The sequence below is a fragment of the Strongylocentrotus purpuratus genome, unplaced genomic scaffold, assembly GCF_000002235.5.
Source record: "Strongylocentrotus purpuratus isolate Spur 01 unplaced genomic scaffold, Spur_5.0 spur5_scaffold_16, whole genome shotgun sequence".
Lineage (NCBI taxonomy): Eukaryota > Metazoa > Echinodermata > Echinoidea > Camarodonta > Strongylocentrotidae > Strongylocentrotus > Strongylocentrotus purpuratus.
The window spans coordinates 14,751,629-14,772,507 of record NW_022145601.1 but is presented as its reverse complement, the minus strand read 5'-3'; the positions used below and the strand labels follow the sequence as shown (position 1 = coordinate 14,772,507).

Here is a 20,879-nt window from a genome sequence, read left to right as displayed (position 1 = left end):
AAATAACCAACATTTCCCCTTCATGTCATGGTCCATTCACAAGAACCATCTGACTCATCATCTACTAAAACCAAAGTCCTAAAAAAATGTTTTCCATTACTTTATGTCAAACATCAACAGTATACTTCTCAGACTTTCATATATAATATAAATGGACATCAGCATTTGTCTGCCTAAACTATTTATAATAATTTATGATCCTAAAATCTTAGCATCTTAAGCAGTGAGCTGGCACAGATATCAAACAAAACAAAATAGAGATACTTTCTACCAATAAGGGTATTTCGGTTAAATTCAAACTCCAGAGCTCCTCACCTTTCTTATGGCCAGTGAGGTTACAAGATGTATCTTGAGCCACCTGAAGCCCTCCTCACCAAGGGGCATCCCCCTGGCAAAAAAGAGGAGACTCCTGGTAACGTCATTGCCGAAGTGATTGAAGTGTGGAGGGCAGGGGTAGACACGCCCGCGGAAATCCATGTTGTGTGGGAACCAGAAAATTTCATTTCGGACCTAAAAAATAAACAAGGTTACAATATCCTTAGATTAACAAGAAGATACACTTGCAGATTTCTTGAGGACTTCTCCAGTTGTATGTTGATGAACTTTAAAAAAAAAAAACCTTTAGCTTTCATTATTATAATCGTCAAATTTTGAACCATGAAAGTAATTCGTTTTATCCTGCTCTTGTTGCTATGGGTTTGAGATTTTTAATGACAATGTGAAATTTAAAACCAGATCAATCCACTATCTTTAGTAAGAATGTATAGCTCAGGACATGTCCTAATTTTTTAATATTTTCTTCTTACTTCTATAAATGCTTTAAAGGTATTATTCATTGATTGCAATGAGGAAAGGGACTATTAAATCCTGTTTAAAAAAAATGTTGATTGAATATTTGAAGGAAAATATAGTGTGATACTTATCCAGCCTAACATTCTCACAATTTGATATGATAATGGTTATATTTGGTTACCAAAGGAAGACAGTTATTTGCTGTATCATTCTTACTCATGACTATCACAATGGGTGCTAATAGAAAGTTTCCTGAAGTATCTGGAAAAGTTCTTATACATACTTGAAATGAAATAATTAAAGGGATTGGGTAACTTTGTCTCAGATCCTTAAACTAAATCCTTGATTTAGCTCATGCTGCAATCATAATTACAAACCTTTAGGTCATTCAGGATTCCCATGTCTTTAACAAGCCGATCGCATGTCTGATTATCAAGATATTTCTGATTGAAAAATCGAAATTTTATTTTGCGTTTTCTAACGGTTTTCATAACACTAGTCTATTGGGGAAAATGAGTAAGGTAAAACTGGTCACTCAAAGATTTTACTTTTTTGAGGCACTTCATGATCATTTTGAAGCGCAATTTTTTTAGGACTTTAATATTACACCATATCACAGACACTGATAACACGTAGGGCCATGCATCTCAGATTTAACAATGTTAAACAATGCCTTTAAGGTTGATAGGACCCACCTTGTCTGCTATGGAAAGCTTGTACAGCATGTCCATCCTCAATGAATGCATCTCAGCTTGCATCTTACGAGCTGCTGCCCTCTCTCTGTGAATCTGTGCCAGCTCCTCTCGAGAGACATCACTACACACGAACATCAAATCGGATAAAAAGAAAGATTCACAGACAATGTGTGTGATGCTCTTGGCCAAATATTTGTGTGTTAAGGTAAATTTTCTTATAAAAATCATACACCTGTTCTCCATATCATATCTAAATTACAGTACCCAAGTACTCTAAAGAATGTACAACAGAATCCCACAACTTTTTTAGAACAATGATTCCAGAGTCCCATTGTATGGTAACTTCCATGGGAACCTTGATTGGATTGGCTGTTGAGTGATATTGCCATGGTAGTTAATATGGATGGCACAGTTACCATCAATGGTAAGTTTTAAGCAACAGAGCCTCGGTCTAATAAATATAAATGATGGTGGTGGTGTGGTGGTGATGGTGGTGGTGGTGGTGGTGATGATGGTGATGATGATGATGATGATGATGATAATGGTGATGATGAAAGCGATGATGGTGATGACGACAACGATGACAGTGATAAACATGTTTATGATAATGGTTATGATGATTATGATAAAATGGTGATTACTATGATTATGATTATCATCAATATTACTTCTTTATTGCAACCAAAACTTGAGATTGGATTTTAAATACAAAATAAAAATACAAACCGATAGATGACAAAGGTAGAAACAATGTGCTACAATCAAATTATTACACATTATCTTATAAATTAATGTAAGTTCCTGATGACGATGATAGAAAAGATCTGTTTTACCTCGTGGTTCTTGGTGAATGAGGGCAATGTTGATTACAATGGTGATGATGATTATAATGATTCTGATGATGATGATGATTATAATGATTATGATGATGATGATGATGATGATTATAATAATTATGATGATGATGATTATAATAATCATGATGATTATGATGACAATAATGATTATGATGACAATAATGATTATGATGACAATAATGATTATGATGACAATAATGATTATGATGACAATAATGATTATGATGACAATAATGATTATGATGCAGGGATGCCAACCTTTCAGAGCACAAATCCGTAATCATAAGGCTAAAAATCCGTAATTTGGAGACAAAATCCGTAATTTTCTGCGCGACGCAATTTTTTCTGCACGCTGGCAAGCGCAGCTCCCGCAGGCAAGCGCGATAGCACAACAAGTTAAATAAAAGTAACATAGTCTACCTGTTCATTAGTTGGTGTTACACGATGCATTTCCATTTCTTACTGTATTCTTCTTTAAAAGTCTGTAACTTCTTGCCACGCTTCTTAGTTGTGGAAGACATGATGATTGATATCTAAATCCAACCAACATGAGTTCAGATTGTCGACGAAAATCGACGAACGCTGTGACAGCCTGTGAGAAATCCGACAGTGTACACGGCGCTAGCGTAGCGAGGCCTGGCGCTGGGCATGGGCGGGCGGTAGCGGCGCGGCCAAGAGAGGTATTTCACCCGGCCCCCGCTCGCGAAGCACATGTTGTATGCACATGTATGCACTGAAAGGGGTGTGCTAGATAACAAATGGTCCAATCGGAAGCCCTGTGGGATTTCTATGCATGGATTCAAGGATGGCTGCGCTGCAATAGTCAAAAGTACGTGCTAAACCTTAAACGTGCTAAACCTTAAAGTGCTAATTTTGAAAATCGGCAAAATCGGCAAAATCCGGAATTTATGGTATGAAAATCGTACCGCCCGTAATCGGCCGATTTCCCGTAGAAATTACGGGAAATCCGTACTAGTTGGCATCTCTGATGATGATGACAATAATGATTAGGATGATAATGATAATGATTATGATGATAATTATGATTATGAAGATAACATTGATAGAAAAAGATTTGTTTTACCTAGTGATTCTTGGTGGATGAGGGCAAGCTGATGCTGGTTGAGGCACATCAAGCGCTTTACTTCCGCTATCCCTAAATACAGATATCACTGTATCCAGAATCTAGGAATAAAGACATTTAAAGAAAAAATTACTATATAACAGGAAAGTTATGAGAGAAGGACAGCATGCCAACGTAGCTATAATATAATGAAATACAATATCTGAATTCATGTATTAAGTACTACAGTCAAACCTGCTTTAGTGACCACCTGTATAGAAAGACCACCTGTCTACAAAGACCACATTTTTGTTTTCCTTGAAAATGGTTTCTCATTGAAACATGTACTAAAGGGACCTGTACATAAAGACCGCCTACCTATAAAGACAACTTTTCTTGTCTCCCTTGGGTGGTCTTTAAATAAGGCTTTCACTGTATATTACAACTAATACAGAATTGCTAGGAATTGCTAGGACATGAACATTTACAATTAATTTTAGGATTTTTTTTCCCCATTTAAATTCATATCTTTACCATGAGAAATAAGCTGACAGATCACTACAAATGATTGTGAATACCAATTTACGAAAAGTGTGTGGGGTGTGGGAACGGGGGGGGGGGGGGGGGGGGGGGGGGGGGGGTGGAATTCAAATGATATCTATGATGCTGAAATAATTTTACCCATCAATGAACCAAAATATGTTGCAAGTTCAGGGAAATCTATTTACCGTTTAACTTTCATGAATGCTGTGCCTTACAGTCTCAATAGGCTCATTAAAAAAAGAGCAATCATTTTTGGAACATGGACATCCCCTTTTTGAAAACAGTAGTTAGGCTTTGACGATCTCAGATTCAGTTGAAATCAGTAACTAAATTCTCACAGACAATTAATAATTATAAGCCAGTTTATTATGTTCTGAAATACACTTCCTGTCTGAGTGTTCAGGAGGAAAAAAAAAATGAAATAACATCTGAAGGGTCTAAAAGGAAGGTTGCGCTCGATGGATTCAATCATCAGGGATTCATGAGGACGACGAGTTGTTTTGAATGTTAGGCTTCCTAAAATGAAGGTTGTGCTTGATGGATTAGATTACTAGGGATTCATTGACGAGGATGAGTTGTTTACGTAGAGGTGTCGTGGTCGAGTGGATATGTCACCGGACTATGGATCTTAAGGTCCGCGGTTGCACACCCAGTAGATAAAGATCGCATGCTCGATCTTGTAATTGAAAACAAGTCAGAACAAATCTTGGAACCAGCGGGATTTGAACTTTCTATCCACTGCTTGCCGGGCAGCAACCCTCCCACCAGGCCATCACTGGTCCATGGCACAGTCCCAATGAACTGGAAACAAAATACCTCAGCTCTCCTGACACATTCGGACATATTAATGTTCATCAGTCTGTTTTAAGGACAATAGCTTTGAATGTTAGGCTTCCTGGGGGGTGTTTCACAAAGACTAAGATCGGATCTAAGTTGGACTTAACTATGGCAGGCCGTTCATGCCGTTTACTGGCATTGGTCTTTCAAGGGACGTACAAATCATAATCCCTAATCTACATTTTTATAATTCATGATTGAAGAAAAAAAAAATACTACTTAAGATCATAATGGTGAGAGCAACGAGTGGCATGAACGGCCTGCCATAATTAAGTCCAACTTAAAATCAATCTTAGTCTTTGTGAAACACCCCCTGGGAGAAGTTTCAATTGTTGAGAAGGAAGAGTCGTGTTGCCTGATGGTGGTACTTACCGGTTTATTAATGATCCATGGTACAGTACTGAGTTGATTGAGGGCATCTAGGATGGGGTAGAGCTCTTGGGGTGGGGTCTTCTCTAACAAATCTAGATGTTGGTGAGCTCATCTTACTGCGCATGATCTTGGCTTCAAACAAAAACAAGAGACCAAAAAATCAAATTGGGAATTCCATTCACTGTATCGGGTTCTGAACAGTGATAATAATAAAAATAAAATAAAATAGAAATCAGAGTTTGGGGCATTGTAAACCTCTCAGTCAGAGCAAATATCTAATCGATTTTTCAAATAATTGTAGACAATCCCATGAATGGCTTATCATCACTATTATCCTGTTTATATCAGTATCATTAGGTGTTGTAGACGACAGTCTGAGGTAAACGTGAAGTGACATTCCTTCTCAGCTGCAGTGAAAAATATGGAGTGATGTGCGTGAGTAAGGTTGTCATGGTAACACGTCCCCTATCAGTGCTTAAATGCTACAGCAGATTTATAACGAAAATCAGACCCCTGTCAGATTATATTCATGTAGAGTATAAAGGAGAGGCAAAAGAAAAATACTTTCTAGAGCTGAGTGGATAAATACTAAACCTCATGAAGGGAAAGAAGGAGGAGGAAGAGGAGGAGGAGGAGGAGGAGGAGGAGGAGGAGGAGAAACTACTTACTAGAGTTGAGTGGATAAGTACCAAACCTCATGAAGGAGAAAGAAGGAGGAAAAGGAGAAGGAGAAGGAAAAAGAAAAGGAGGTAGAGGAGGAGCAGGAGAAGAAGAAACTACTTACTAGAGCTGAGTGAATAAGCACCAGACCTTATGAAGGAGAAAGATGAAGAAGAGGAAAAGGAGGAGGAAAAAGGAGGAGAAAGAAGAGAAGGAGATGGATGAGGATGAGAAGGAGAAGGAAGAGGAGAAGGAAGAGGAGAAGAAGGAGAAGGAAGAGGAGAAGAAGAAGAAGGAAGAGGAGAAGAAGAGAAAGAAGAGGAGAAGAGGAGAAGGAATAGGAGGAGTAGAAGGAGGAGGAGGAGGAGGAGGAGGAGGAGGAGGAGGAGGAGGAGGAATATGAGTATAAGGAGAAGAAGGAGAAGAAGATACTACTTACTAGAGCTGAGTGAATAAGCACCAAACCTTACAAACCTTATGAAGGAGAAAGATGAAGAAGAAGAAGAAGAGAAGGAGCAGGAATAGGAGGAGAAGGAGAAGGAGATCGATGAGGATGAGGAGTAGGAGGAGGAGAAGGAAGAGAAGAAGAAGAAGGAGAAGGAATAGGAGAAAGAATAGGAGAAGGAGAAGCAGGAATAGGAGGAGGAGGAGAAGGTAGAGAAGAAGAAACTACTTACTTGAACTGAGTGGATAAGCACCAAATCTGACCGACGTCCAAGGGATGGGCGGGGTTAACATGGGAAGCATATTGGTATCAAACTCAAGGTTAGGATCCTTCGCTGTCTGGAACAGATCTACCAACGTAGGATGAGGCTAAACCAGAGAAAAAAAAGAAGAGAATACAATTTCTAAATAGATTCACGTCTATTTATCTATCATCCTTCATCTCATAAAATGATTAAGTCTTGTACTATGATATACTGCACTACCATTAATTATCCAGTTCAGTTCAGTTCTGTTCTGGAAAAAAGTGTATAGCATTTTGCATATCTGTCTGGAATCATGCAAAAACCTTGACATCATCCGCGTCTTTCCAGTAATAAAACAAAATAAACGAACAAGAGTTCGAACAATTAAAAAAAAATCAATCGACTGCCATCCAACTTATTTGTTGTTACCTAAATTCCCTTTGTTACTACTGTAAAAATCATTACAAAACAATGGCAAGTACAAACTTAAGATGACTTGATAGAAATTATGTTTATCTTGAAGAAACAGATGATCCCGTCTATTTCATCAAACTGTGATATTTGAAATTCTACATGGCTGTAATTTCATCATTTCAGAGAAAAGGAAAAAAAAAGAAAGAATGAGAAGTGCTACAGAGATTGAGAAGGAGGAGAGAGGGAACGAGAGAGAGGAGAGAGGGAACGAGAGAGAGAGAGAGATGGAGAGAGAGATGGAGAGAGAGATGGAGAGAGAGAGAGGAGAGAGAGAGAGAGAGGGAGAGAGGGAGGGAGAGAGAGAGAGAGAGAGAGAGAGATTTGGGGGGGGGGGTAACACATAGGAAGATAAATTCTTTACCTTAATGAATCCAACATGTTTGAAGCTCCTGTATGTATACATGTGGTACAGGGCAGGGATCCATTGTCTGTAAGCAAAATAAATGAGAATGTATTTCAACGCATAGGATTGTTCAAGTCAAGAACCTTATGACCATGGTCTAGGAGATGAGTTCACAGGGTCATAGTTCAAATCCCTGCTGCACCACCAACCTCCACTACATGGAAATGTCTCCAAAGATAAATACATGTTTCAGCAGAAGGATGCAACTAAACCATGACACTTATTGTTTTTAGGAAATAGCATCCATAAGTCCTCCTGATCATTCTCTTCAAAAAGGAAGTTTCTACATAGCCCATGATCATAACCTTAATGATATCATGAAAAGAAATGAGAACTACTTTTGATCTTATAAATTAATCTTGTTCAATCCATGCTTAGCAAATGTATACATACTTGAAAACACACAAATGCTACCCCCCCCCCACTCCCCAAGAGAGAGAGAGAAAAAAAATCCCTTATACATGTATTTACCCCCCCCCCCCCCCCCCCCCCCCCACCCCCCCCCCCCACCCCCCCCCCCCCCCCCCCCCCCCCCCCCCCCCCCCCCCCCCCCCCTCCAGGGTCGGAGGGACCACATTCATGTTCCGTAAAATCTCTGGTAAAGGGGGACTTTTCAGGCAACAAAATCTGGCCCGTATTGACTAATACACATCGAAGATAGGGTCGTTCAAAGGGAGGGAACATGCATACGCGTGCCCTAAATAACACTAAGCCGGTGTGGGGAGGGGGCTGGGGTATATGTATATACCAACTCTACTACTTGAGTCCATATATTCCCTTACCTTTCTGGCTTACTGTTGTGCATGTTGGCATCTATCTTAACCTCTCTCAACATCATGTCAGCCAGCAAGGGTACCAATCTGTCAAATAAAATGAAGGTTTTTCACTTTTATGATATGATAACAACAACATATGCCATTGATAATGATAATGACACCAACAACAACAAAAAAATGAAAATATGTCTCGTTTCATCAGCCTAGCCTCATCGGTATTCATGACGTTCTCCCTGAGGGCCCTGCAATCATATCATTACCTTGGCTTAAGCCGAGGTACCATGGAAAGGTCCTCAATCATTAAGGACTTTCTTCCTACCAGTATGTCTTCAGTCTTGTATTTTGTACTTAATTTAGTGCAATAAAAAACATGTGTTACAATGATATACAGGATAAGCATCTCATATTCAATTGGTCAACTACAATATTGGTGTCTGAAGGGACTATACTTAAATTTCAATTATGTCAATTCTTTTGAAAATAATGATTCAAATCTTTAAAAAATAAAATAGCGCATCAATCAAAGTGCAACACAAAGGTTACGAAAAGGAATGGCACCATCTCAATAGATACGATGATGAGATCAAAGAACTTACCCCTATCATCACTCCTGGTGGCCACACTTTAGCATTGAAACCCTGTCAAATAGAGAAAAGAGAGAGAGAGAGAGAGAGAGAGAGAGAGAGAGAGAAGTTGAGGATGAGAGAGAGAAAGAGAAAGAAATAGACAGAGAAAGAAAGAGTCAGAAAAAGATAGTGACAGACAGAAAGCGAGTGAGATGGGTGGAAATTATTATTAAAACGTGTTCAAGATCAAGCAATAAGTGAGAGAGCAAGTAAAATACACACTGGCTGAGACAAGAAATAAATACAGGAAAGATACCGCAAATCCCCGTGTATAAGGCGCACCTGTGTATAAGGCGCACCCCTATTTTGAAGACCCCCTCCCCCAAACAAAATAAAAAAATCAGGAAAAAAAAATTGGTCATCTTTAGTTTTAAAACCAACATCATTACAAAGGTCTAACTTAGTTCCAATCGGCAAGGTTTTTGTTGCCACCACAAAGATCTAAGAAAAATAATTATCGGCAAGGTTTTGTCGCCCCTACAGAGATCTAAAACCAATAATTATCGGCAAGACTTTGTTGCCCCTACGGAGATCTAAAAACAATAATTATCGGAAAGGTTTTGTTGCCTCTAAGGAGATCTAGAAAAAATAATTATCGGCAAGTTTTGTTGCCTCTACAGAGATCTAAAAACAATAATTATCAGCAAGGTTATACATTTAACGGTTAAACGTTTAGCACAAAAAACTAATGACTCGGGCTTATCAAAAACCACTAAAAAGAAGCATTTTAAGGAGTCAAAATATCCTGTACCTGTGTATAAGGCGCACCCCCGATTTCTCCCCAACGGGAAAAAAAGTGCGACTTATACACGGAGATTTCCGGTACACATTTGGACTAAATCCATTTCCTATGCATCAACGTTGCATGTTATAAAACTCATCAAGGATCCATATGTCTATGTTTTAGAAAGGAAAGAGCACTCAGATCTCAATATATGAAAGAACATTAAAGCCCCACTGCACTACTTATAGCTACTTGCGCCTTCTATACAGCCAACAATGCCTAAGCGGTTGACGTTAATCCCCATGATGCCCCTTTTCTTATGTTAATTGAGAGCTGATTTGATGAGATACCACCTGCCTGACCTTGCAGGGAGGTATAATCTGTCCATGCCAAACTAGTGCAGAGGGGCTTTAAATAACAATTCCTTGGTAATTCCAGAACAGTCGAAATTCAACTCGGACCAATCCGAAGTAACATATCCTGTGGACAAAGTCCAACTGATGCATGAATTCATTCCCAAGTAATGGATCATCACCATAATACCAACAAACAATGAATATTTTTTTGACCTAGAAAATGAAACAATTGAACACTTTTTTGGAAATGTACAAAAGTATAAGATTTTTGGAGTCGGCTTGGAAAAGAGCTGACTATTTTGATTTTTCGATGTTAACAGAAAAAATGGTAATTCTTGGTATATTGTCGAAGAATTATATTCTTTTTAACCTTATATTAATAATTGCAAAAAAAAACAATTACCTGAATAGATGCAAATTAGCTAAACCAAATATTACTGATTGTATTTCTTTATTAATCAAATCATACAAAATGGAAAGATACATTGCTATATGTAACGATAAAAAAGCTGCCCATGACAGCAGGTGACAGGGCATGGCCCAGTGGATATCCATTGTCAGATAAGTGAAGAAAGATATTTGATATGTTAATAAGCTGTATAATGTTCAATGCATTATGTAATCAAATGTTCATTTTCACTGGTGTGCGAATCATTTGTCAAATATATCAATGTACTTTGAAGTGATTAAAAAATAAAAAGACAATTTCAATACAAAAAACAAAAAACAATCAGAGTGAACATGTTCCTATACCTGGTCTAGAGATGAGCTCCCTAGCATCTTATCTTCCAGCTCGTGAAAGGACTCCCTAGGCAACTCAAAATTAGTCTCCTGATCGTCTACTGAGCGTAAGACATAAGCCCCGTACAGCTCTTCAATCTAAGGTGGGAGATGAAGAAAAAAAAGAGCCTTGTTGAACAGAAGAAATAAGCAACTATATTTGGTCAATTCCCAAATTAAAAACATGAAGTTGATTTTGCAACTAATGACTTCCACTTTAATGCAGTGTATCTTCAACTTTTCTTCGATAATAATTTTGGTCATCACATTTGTTTAGTCTTTCACATGAAGCAAAAAACACATGTAATCTGTAAAGAATATGAATCTTCTAGGAGCATTCCTTCTATACACTGTACTCAACATTGATTATAAATGTAACACACTTAGCTGTATGATGACATCATTCATATCTAATATCTAAGCACTCTGTGCCCCACATTGTCCTAAATATGTGAGCCCACAAGCAAATCTAGATTCCATTAGCATAAATCAATGTGTGAAGTTACATCAAGACCCCATTCACATTTTTGATCTGAGCACTCTGTACCCCATGCTGTATTAGTGTGTAAATTCACGTTAAGATCCCATTCCCATTTGTGGTCTGAGCACTCTGTTTCCCATGTTGTATAAGTGTGTGAATTCACGTTAAGACCCCATTTACATTTGTAATCTGAGCACACTGCAGTCTGTACTCCATGTTGTATTAGTATGTGAACTCGCATCAAGACCTATTCACATTGTAATATAAGCACTCTATACCTCGTATTAGTGCATGAATTCACATTAAGACCCCATTCACACTTGCAACCTCAGCCCAATGTACCTGCTGGGCATTGCCCTGCTTCAGCTTGGCTCGGATGCAGTACTTCCTGTACAGCTTGTTACTCAGGTCTCGAGCCAGGGCATGGTCATACTGCCCTCGGTGGTAGACGCTATGTTAGACAATGACTGGAGCATGAGGTCAACGTACTCGTCTGGCTGGAGCAGGACCATGAACGGGTAGTAGCAGATGGAGGCAAAGTTGGGACCTAGGGGGCAAAGGTTAGATAAGAAAGATATTTTGAAATATTTTGACATTTTTCTGTTCAAGACAACATCACATATCAAGACAAGAGGCAATTGTGGAATAATGAATTCTTGAATATGACAAATAATTTTCCAAACAATAGTAACAGGACATAACTCCAACAAATTCCCCCAAAACAAATAGAAATAAATGACATTTTGAAATATTTTGACATTTTCCCAAGCATATCTTTCTCTTCAAGATGCCATCACATATCAAGACAAGAGGCACACAAAATTGGGGAATAATGAATTCTTGAATTTTCCAAACAATAGTAACAGAACATATTACTCAACCAAATTCCCCCCAAAACAAATAAACAAACAAATAGACAAAGCACAGGTGAAGCACAGAGCGACATATGAGATTGACAGGGATGTATAAAAGAGGAGATTTAAAAAAAAAAAAAGGATGAGAGGCAAAAATAGAGTTACAGGGTGACGTTGAACCGGCGTGAGGAAGTTGAAAGGGTAGTGAGGGGAACAATAAGATAGTTGATGCATACAGTACCTATACTATCACTCACTTTTGAATTTATAATGTTGGCGAGTTTTCTCATTTTCCAACGCTCTCTTGAGAGACTTTCTCCAGTGAACACGATGCCGATCAAGAAGTTTTCTCTGCAAGAAAAAAAACAGAATATATCATACGATTAGGCCTGTAAACGATCATCAGATCGGGGACCGATCTTGAGCCGATCAGTAGAGATCGGATAATAATTTCCGGTCGCGGATCAATAAAAATGATCAGAAAAAAATCTGCAATTTTTTTTTTTTTTTTTTTAATGCTGAAAATTTTCAAGTTTTTGGCCACTATCAAATGCCTTAAAAAAATTCATAGCTGGGATTATTTTGTCATTTGGAGTTGTTGTAGAACAAATTTGAATTTTAGTGCCTTTTCATGACTTTGAAAATGATAATATTGGTCCAAGAAAAGAGGCAAAACATGCAGGCCAGCATCTTGGATTATAATGTAGGCATGCGTTTAAAAAAAATGTTATCATCACCATCATCAGCATCTTCATTATCATTACTATTGATATTAATCTTTATATGAAGGGTTCTCAGCCAACAAGACTATTCAAAACAATTGTCTCTGAAGGACGGGAAATACAATTGTGTTCAAACTTGGTATCAATAACAAATGCTGAAGTTCTATGACGAATTTGCTCTCAGCTAATCAGATGGCACGATTACAGGAGCTTATAACAGCGGGGTGTTTCACAAAGATTCATAATCTGTAAGTCGAACTTGATTCTAAGTTGGACTTACAAATTATGGAGAGACGTTTGTAGCCTTAAAATAAAGTATATTCAAAAGCGAAAATTCAAGTATTTTAGACTTTTTCATAAAGCCCACATCAAGAACATGAAAAAGCCTTGATAACAGAAAACATTAAGGATATAAATCAATATTTAATGCATAAAATAACTTTTACAAAATATTTTCATAGATGCTAACAGCTTTCCATAATTGTTGAGTCCAACTTAGGATCTTTGTGAAACACCCCCCCCCCCCCCAGGTATGGTAACTTGTTATTGATAACAGGTTTTATGAAACAGGGCCCTGGGGCTCCTTACCCTCTGAGCTGTGGTCGCGTCCGGTTCCCCAATCTCTTCCACCGATGTCACGGTGACCGTCTCTGCCAGCTCCATGGCCCACTGCTGCCTGATCTTACGCTCTAGGTCCTCTCTGGTCATCAGCTCCAGCAAAGATGAACCCTGAGAGTGAAAAAAAGGAGCTCAAGGGACTTATAATTTGTATCAATCATAATAAACACATTTGATTTTTCTTAAAATTTTATCATTTTCATGTGTACAACCCACTGCAACCCTAAAGACAATATACCCCGCCCCCCCCCCACTCGATGTTATTTAGGATATGCGTATGCATGTTCCATGCCTATGAAGGCACCCCCCTATCCCCGGTGTGGAAAGTCAATGCAGGCCCCCCCCCCCCCAATCTTTGGTGTGTATAAGTACAGTTCTTGTAAAGAAAACAAGGTTCTTGCAGAGTATCAATGCTTTTTCTTGGGGGGGGGGGGGGAGGAGGGGTCAATATTAACTCTCTGTACAATTTGGTAACCAACCAAATACACAAAAGCAGCAAATATCTGGAACAATTATCTCCCATCTAAGGGACAGTAGAACTAGGTTTTAATGCCAATATGGTTCTTGCCAATGTCAAAGTGACAAAAAAGGATTGCGTTAACCTGTATTTTGTATTGTTCTCCACAAATATAGTGTCACTACAGTTCAACGAACAAATTTGACAGGAGTTAAGCACAAAAGATGACCAGGGGAGTGTTTCACAAAGACTAAGATCAACTTTAAGTTGGACTTAACTATAGCAGGCCATTCTGGTTGCTCTCACCATTATGATCTTTAGATAATATTTTTTCCTTCAGCAATGAGTTATCAAAAAGTGTAAATTCTGTAGATCTGTGACCACGATTTGTACGTCTCTTGAGAGACCAATGCCAGTAAATGGCGAGAGCAAAAAGTAGTATGAACGGCCTGCCATAGTTAAGTCTAACTAAAAATCGATCTTATTCTTTGTGAAACATGCCCCAGAAGGTATAAAAAGATTAATAATCTGTTTACCTTTTCTGAAGATGAGCTTTCATTATACAGATCTTCTACAATCCTAGTAGTGCATTGAGCCTTAGCTACAGGACCAGGAGGCTCGTAGTCAGGTAGCAACCTCTGGATAAGTTTGATCACAAGGGGGCGCCCTTCGCCGCTGAACGATCCAAAGGAAAGGATGTCTTCAAGTGTTATTCCGTCCTTTTCCATCTGCTCCATGCCTTTCTGGACAATATTCAAATCAGGCTCTTCACACCTGGTTGATAAATGTAAGTAGGTGATAATAATGAGATTATAATCATAATAGAATAATCTACATTTATGTTAGATGCTGCTTGTAAGTATCGGCTTGCATAGTGATGTAGATATACATATATATATATATTGAGGAGCCCTGAAAAGGACTGTTGGTGTAGTCTTGAAAAAGTCAGTCCTTTTCAGGACAACACACGTCAAGAAAAAGATTACCGAGAGTCCTTTTCAGGACTCCTCAATCCTCCCTCTCTCACACATGCTGCACCCGCAAGCCTACTGTATACATTTATGTTGTCTACGTATCCATCCCAGGGGATGCTCAAGGCACTCACAAAGTACTGATATCACCCTTTACCTAAACTGCCCAAAGGCGTTAACAGCATGCAAAGAATTTCTTCCTACCAGGTACCCATTTACTACACCTGGATTGGGAGTGGCAAATGTACCAGTACATGGACATTAATACGTCTCCTAAAGGATCAAGAGTCCGGCAACATATCCACTAGACCATGAAACATTTGAATCCCTCCGATATTTTTTTCTCTTCAATCACTGAAGGGGTTTTTCTCATGTTATCACTCTTATGCTTGCAAACAGCATGCTCATGCTTCCAAGCAAAAAAATATGATTTGTGAGGATACTGAATGTGTATGATTTGGCAGTGCTGAGTACATACCTGGCCAAGCACTCTAGTGAAGCTGCATAGGTCTGTTTGTTAGAGGTCACGTTCTTGGTCACCATTCTGGCCAAGAGGTGGCGCACTTCATCCCATTTACCCTATTAAAAATCAAAGAAAATGAGACAGACATTAAATTCACACATTGGGGAGAGATTGGAGAGATATTTAGAAGAGAAAGAGGTGTGGATGGAGAAAGAGGAAGTTAAAGAGAAAGACAAAGGTAATGGGTTTTACATCTGTATCATTATGATATTGTTTTCATTATGATGACATACACATTTTGTTATTGCTGCAGAGCTTTAGAGGGCAATAATCACCTACCAAAAAGAAATGAAACCACAAACCAAACCCAGCACTTATTGGTGAACAGCTAATAAATATGAAGACAATAAAGGATAACATAAAGCCTGAGCTCACAAAATATGAGTTGGACTCGGGTTCCACACGTGTGCTTAGAGTAGTCTACTGACGAGTCTTATCTACCCTCATTTTGAGAGTAATTAAATATTTTTGCAATTTATTTTTTTAGAGAAGTAGAATCAAAGCTAATCTTCTAAATACATTATATTGGTAGGGAACCAAAACATTCAGAGCAAAGTGTTTGGTAACTGGTCCCCTACAACAAAATGTCCATTTCAACAATCATAAACAGAGATAGCCCAATGATGACAGCCCTTGTCTCTTGTCATATTAAAATCTAGACTTACCTTCCTAGCCCAAGCTTGTAGGAGTGTATTGTAATCATCTACCTGCACACCACCATTCAGCTTCTCAAAGGCAAACATCATAGACTGTGCTGCCTCAATCTGATAAAAACAAAAGATATAAGTATTCTATTTGGTTTACTGAATTAAAAGTCACTAAATACTTTGAGAGGAGGAGAGGAGGAGAGGAGGAGGAGGAGGAGGAGGGGTGGGGGTGGTAGGAGGGAAAAAGGGAAGAGAAGATGGGAAGGGGAACTTGGAGAAGGATGAGAGAAAGAGGTGGGTCGGGTGGGGTGGGCAAGTGATTAAAAGGGGAAGAGAGAGGAAGGAGGGAGATATAACTGACCAGAATTCCGATGCTTAGTCATTTCTAATGGCATTTTTTGCCAAAGTACCCCCTCTCTATCCTACGCACTATCCACTTCCATATATTTTGGTCCGAGTGTGAGATTTGAAGAATACTATCTGCATACATGTAGGTCCTTGACTATGTAAGGACCTGCTTATGCCTCAAGATAATCATCTAACCCCTTATAAGATTACCTATAGCTCTATAAATACTATCATAATGGGACCCGTTTCACAAAGCCTTTTTTCAATGACAAATGACAAAAATCAGTGACAAATCTGCTGATAACCAATCAGGAGCAAGGATTTCAGTAGCTTTTAACAAAAACTGTCATTTGTCACTGAAGACAAGTTTTGTGAACCCCCCCCCCCCTGATCTAGTACTCACATTATCACTAAAGACAGATGCTTCCATATAGGGCCTCAGGTAGGTCTCTGCATCCTCAGTAAACTGTTTCCTCTTGACCTTCTTCCAAGTTCCTTTCTTCAAATCACTCTTTATTGCACTTCCGTCTACGACCGACTCCAGACCGGTTGGGTTCTTTCCAGCGACAGCAGCATCCAAGAGCTGCATATCCTGCTCAAAGACATCCTCGATGTCAACGTCGAAGGTATGCTGGGAAAGACTCGCCATCGTCGTCATCTGCGACATTGGCCTGACCTCGTCCACGAGCTCTGTGTTCAAACCGTGGTGTTTCTGATGCAGCACGTTGGACGAACTAGCCAATGGCTTCGCGGATGTAAGCAGTCTGTTATCAGTTTCTCTGGTGATGTTGGAAGGTATTGTGCTGAAGGCAAGACTTAGGTTGTGCAGTTGCTGCGAAGATGGCGTACTGTCTTTGGAAGGAGGTAGTTGAGGCGACTGCTCCGAAGTAGAGAAGGATGATGATGTTGAAGATTGCGTTTTTGAAGATGATATCTTTGATGATATTGCTTCTGATGAAGGTGATATTGTTGCTGATCTTGAGGCATGAGTTGATTGTGACTGCATCGATGGCAAAGATGCTAGTTCAGAAGATGCATTTTGTTTTGAATGAGATTGCACTGAATCCAGTCTACTAACTGTTCCTTTATCTCGTGTGGACTCCTTCTTTGTAGTCTTAGAAGCTTTAACTTTTGTATTGCTTTTGGATAATTCAGATTGCACTGAATCCAGTCTACTTGATGTTCCTTTATCTCGCGTGGACTCCTTCTTCGCAGTCTTAGAAGCTTTAACTTTTGCACTGCTTTTGGATAATTTAGATTGTGCTGTTCTCTCATTACTCCTAGAAATATTAATTGATTTTGTGTTCTTTGTAGTCCTTTCTTTCAAAGGCTCACAATCCTCAACCTTTTTGACAATCGGCAATCTACTTGATTTCGTCTTGCTCTTACTTTGATCTGTTTTTGGTTTGGAAACCAATTTTGACTGCTTTGAAGTTGGTGTTGTGCTTTTCTTACCAGTCGCACTTGCATTCTTAGTCTTCAACTTTGTGGAAGCTTTAGTAGTCTTAGCTTTCTTTTTTGCTGCATCCTGTTTTGCTGCTGAAACTGCTGCTTTCTTTGACTTGATTGCACTTTTTGTGGTTTCTTCTTTAGCATCCAGTTTTCTAGAATGATGCACCGGCACTGTGAAGATTTTCCCTCCATTGAAATGATCTCCTAGCTGGCTGATCCTCGTCTGGAGAACTGTACAATGCATCAAGATGAAATGAAACATAATGCAATAAAAAAATGCAATTGAAAATGTTTACTAAAGTGTTCAAGAAACTGCCAGAAAATGCTAATCAGAAAGAGATAATATACTTGATGGTCTAAATTCACAAAGGAGGTTTAACTTAACCCGCTAATTTTAGACCATGGGTTATATGTAAATGAAGTATTAGACCATGGGTTAAAAATGAGGTTGAGCTCTGGTCATGCAATTGCATTGTGAAAGAAACGGTGTGGAATTGCAAGGTTCTGGAAACATCAAAATGATAAGAAATTTGGCCAAGTCTTGGTAAAGTAACAAACACTGCACACAGAAAAATGTATATGGGACTACACGAACACGTGGCGTAAAAATCCTACCCCCCCCCCCCCCCCCCCCCGAGTTTTACGATGTTACATGACATATTTAGAATATGAAGGCATTTGAAGAGCCATGCTTTTCAGGGAACATGTCTTATCTGATGTTCTTCCACACTTGCATAATAAGAATGATACCACTCACAAATTATTTTTTACCTCTTCCCAGAACTTAACCTTCTCTTTAAATTTAAACCTCCTTTGTGAATTTGGGCCAATAGATTTTGAAATGGAAAAGCATTTACATCTCTGGAAAAATTGGACACAAAGAGTGGCACATGAGAGAAATGTATCAATGAGTGAATGAGATAAAAAGATCAGTTTTCACTTTATCTCAAAAGACATTATTCCCTCAAATCTGTAAGCTAGATTTGTTACTCTACACAAACTGTTCTACACATCTTGCACTTTGAGAGAACATAAATACCTTTTTGTACTTCTGTTCTGAACAAATCTAACACAAACCTGTTTGCAACAGAAATCCTAGATACGTTATAGTTGATAGAATTGAAAATCATAACTCTCTCATTTCCATTTGACTTTCCTCAAACGCTGACTTACATGCTTCTCTCATTTACCAATTACAAAAAGAAAACAAAACAAAAACTTTTGTATCGAGGCGGACTGCCCTTTTACGTTGCTTGCAAGCTTGACTTAGACATGGTGGCCGTTATGACTTTCTTACCGTTGCTAAGATTTTCATGGATCTCTTGTTTTGGTTGGTGTTGTTCGCCGATATACTCCACAACTCTGATAGTCTTGGCCTCACACCTCGTTGGCTGGCTGGTGGATATGCAGCGTCTAGGATGAGAAACTGAAAGGGAGAAACAAGTATAAAATCTGCGTTTATATTTATGGTCTAGGAGACTAGGACTCTACGACAAGGGATTATATGGGCAAATTGGTCTTTCTGACAGTCATGACAGTTAGATGAATTCAGCAAATTCAGCGAAAAGGAGAAACAAGCAAGTACAAAATTTGTGTTTATATTCATTGTCTAGGACAAGGGATTGTATGGGGAAATTGGTCTTTCTGAAAGTCATGACAGTTAGATGAATTGAGCAAATTCAGCGACACTCCCATACTTTTTACACCAATCGCTATTCTCATTAAGCCAGCATAAAAATGGGCAATAGGAAATCATCCTTTTTCATACTCCGGAATGCCAGTGGGTTCCCACCTATGATCGACTTAACATTGCTAACTCTCATTGGAGGTCAACGTTTTTGTCATGTAAATTGCATATATCAGGTAAGCAGGATTCACATGGAAACAAAGCTCTGTTTGTGACTTCTTATTTTTCGACCAGTTTCCAGAATTTTGTTGTTGCTATTTTTGCATTGCAAAAGGAGTTCACTAAATTCAGCGAACCAGGGAAATCAGAACTTCCTGCTTGCCCTTACTAACACACTGAGGTCTACAACTTCTATACTAGAACTTTTTAAGGAGCATTTTATTAAAGGAAAATAAAAATTTCTGAATTTTCTTCAAAAGAATTCAAAAGGGAGAGAACCTTACAAGATTTGTGTCACAGAGTTGCCAATTTGTGTTTGATTGATCTCAACCTAAAAAAAAAAAAATCATAACTTGCTTTTAACTTTTGTTTTATGAGTCAACAACCAGAAGGGGCGCTGGTCTAAGAATATAAAGAATCATCTGCATAAAAGAGGATATCCTTGTTAACCTTGTAAACGTGGACAAATCGTGTCCTAAAAAAAGGGATCATCTGCAAAATCCTCGGGAAGACGGACAGCCCGTCAAGTTAAGTAGACGGTGAACTGGCCATTACACAAAATCTGTTTTTTGCATTGCCAGAGTGGGAACCCTACACCCAAAGAGCGCCAAAGAAAAAGACGTCCACAGACAATCCATACTTTTTAGGATGCGATTTAATATTAGTCAGTCTTTACGAGGATATCCTCGCCTCGTTTATGCGGACTTTCCTCATAAAAGTTGGACCAGCGCCCCTTGATAACACTTTTTAACAGCCTATTTTATTTTTAATTAGATTTTGCCTAAACTTTCATTGACTTATTCCTCTTTCTTTTCTGCTTCTATTGAAATCGACTTCATTTTCAGGGTTAACTTCCACTTCCCCAGACTAAGCTCAGCTCAGCGCACATTCACCATGTTCACATTCACACTCGCACACAATGCAGTCACAGTCACACACGTGCGCAAGAGATGACCTACCATAACTTCGAGGAACACTCCCCCGACGCAGCAGGCAGGCTATGCACTGGTTATCCTCTGAAACAGCAGCACGGAAAGAAGAAAACATACGGGTATTCCTCTCTGTAAATTCATAATTTGATTTCTTACCATACAAGTAAGGTAAAATATTCCGTCGTATGATTGTAAATCGTAATAACGACATTTTAAATAAAATTCTAGCAGTTTATCAGGCACATTTTTACACCATCAATGTCGACATCAATCGTTTCCAGCAGAACAGTCGCATTGCATAAGTTCAGCGTACAACTTATGCTGCATGTTATTTTGCAATCTGTGTGAGACTGGTACCATACTTTTGCACTCCTTCATGTT

General features: G+C 38.8%; 1 protein-coding gene across 1 annotated transcript in view; it reads right to left on the bottom strand.

Moving 5' to 3' along the window:
• LOC757060 (DNA-directed RNA polymerase, mitochondrial) overlaps positions 1-20,879 on the bottom strand; it is a 25,731-nt gene extending 4,852 nt beyond the window's left edge. Inside the window, 20 exon segments of the mRNA XM_030987414.1 lie at positions 316-510; positions 1,488-1,608; positions 3,429-3,529; positions 5,160-5,268; positions 5,270-5,291; positions 6,497-6,632; positions 7,344-7,410; positions 8,168-8,245; positions 8,735-8,799; positions 10,621-10,746; positions 11,471-11,553; positions 11,556-11,675; positions 12,240-12,333; positions 13,293-13,433; positions 14,316-14,553; positions 15,229-15,329; positions 15,939-16,037; positions 16,672-17,951; positions 19,018-19,146; positions 20,526-20,879. Coding sequence (XP_030843274.1) covers positions 316-510; positions 1,488-1,608; positions 3,429-3,529; positions 5,160-5,268; positions 5,270-5,291; positions 6,497-6,632; positions 7,344-7,410; positions 8,168-8,245; positions 8,735-8,799; positions 10,621-10,746; positions 11,471-11,553; positions 11,556-11,675; positions 12,240-12,333; positions 13,293-13,433; positions 14,316-14,553; positions 15,229-15,329; positions 15,939-16,037; positions 16,672-17,951; positions 19,018-19,146; positions 20,526-20,709 — 3,489 coding nt within the window. The 5' untranslated portion in view covers positions 20,710-20,879.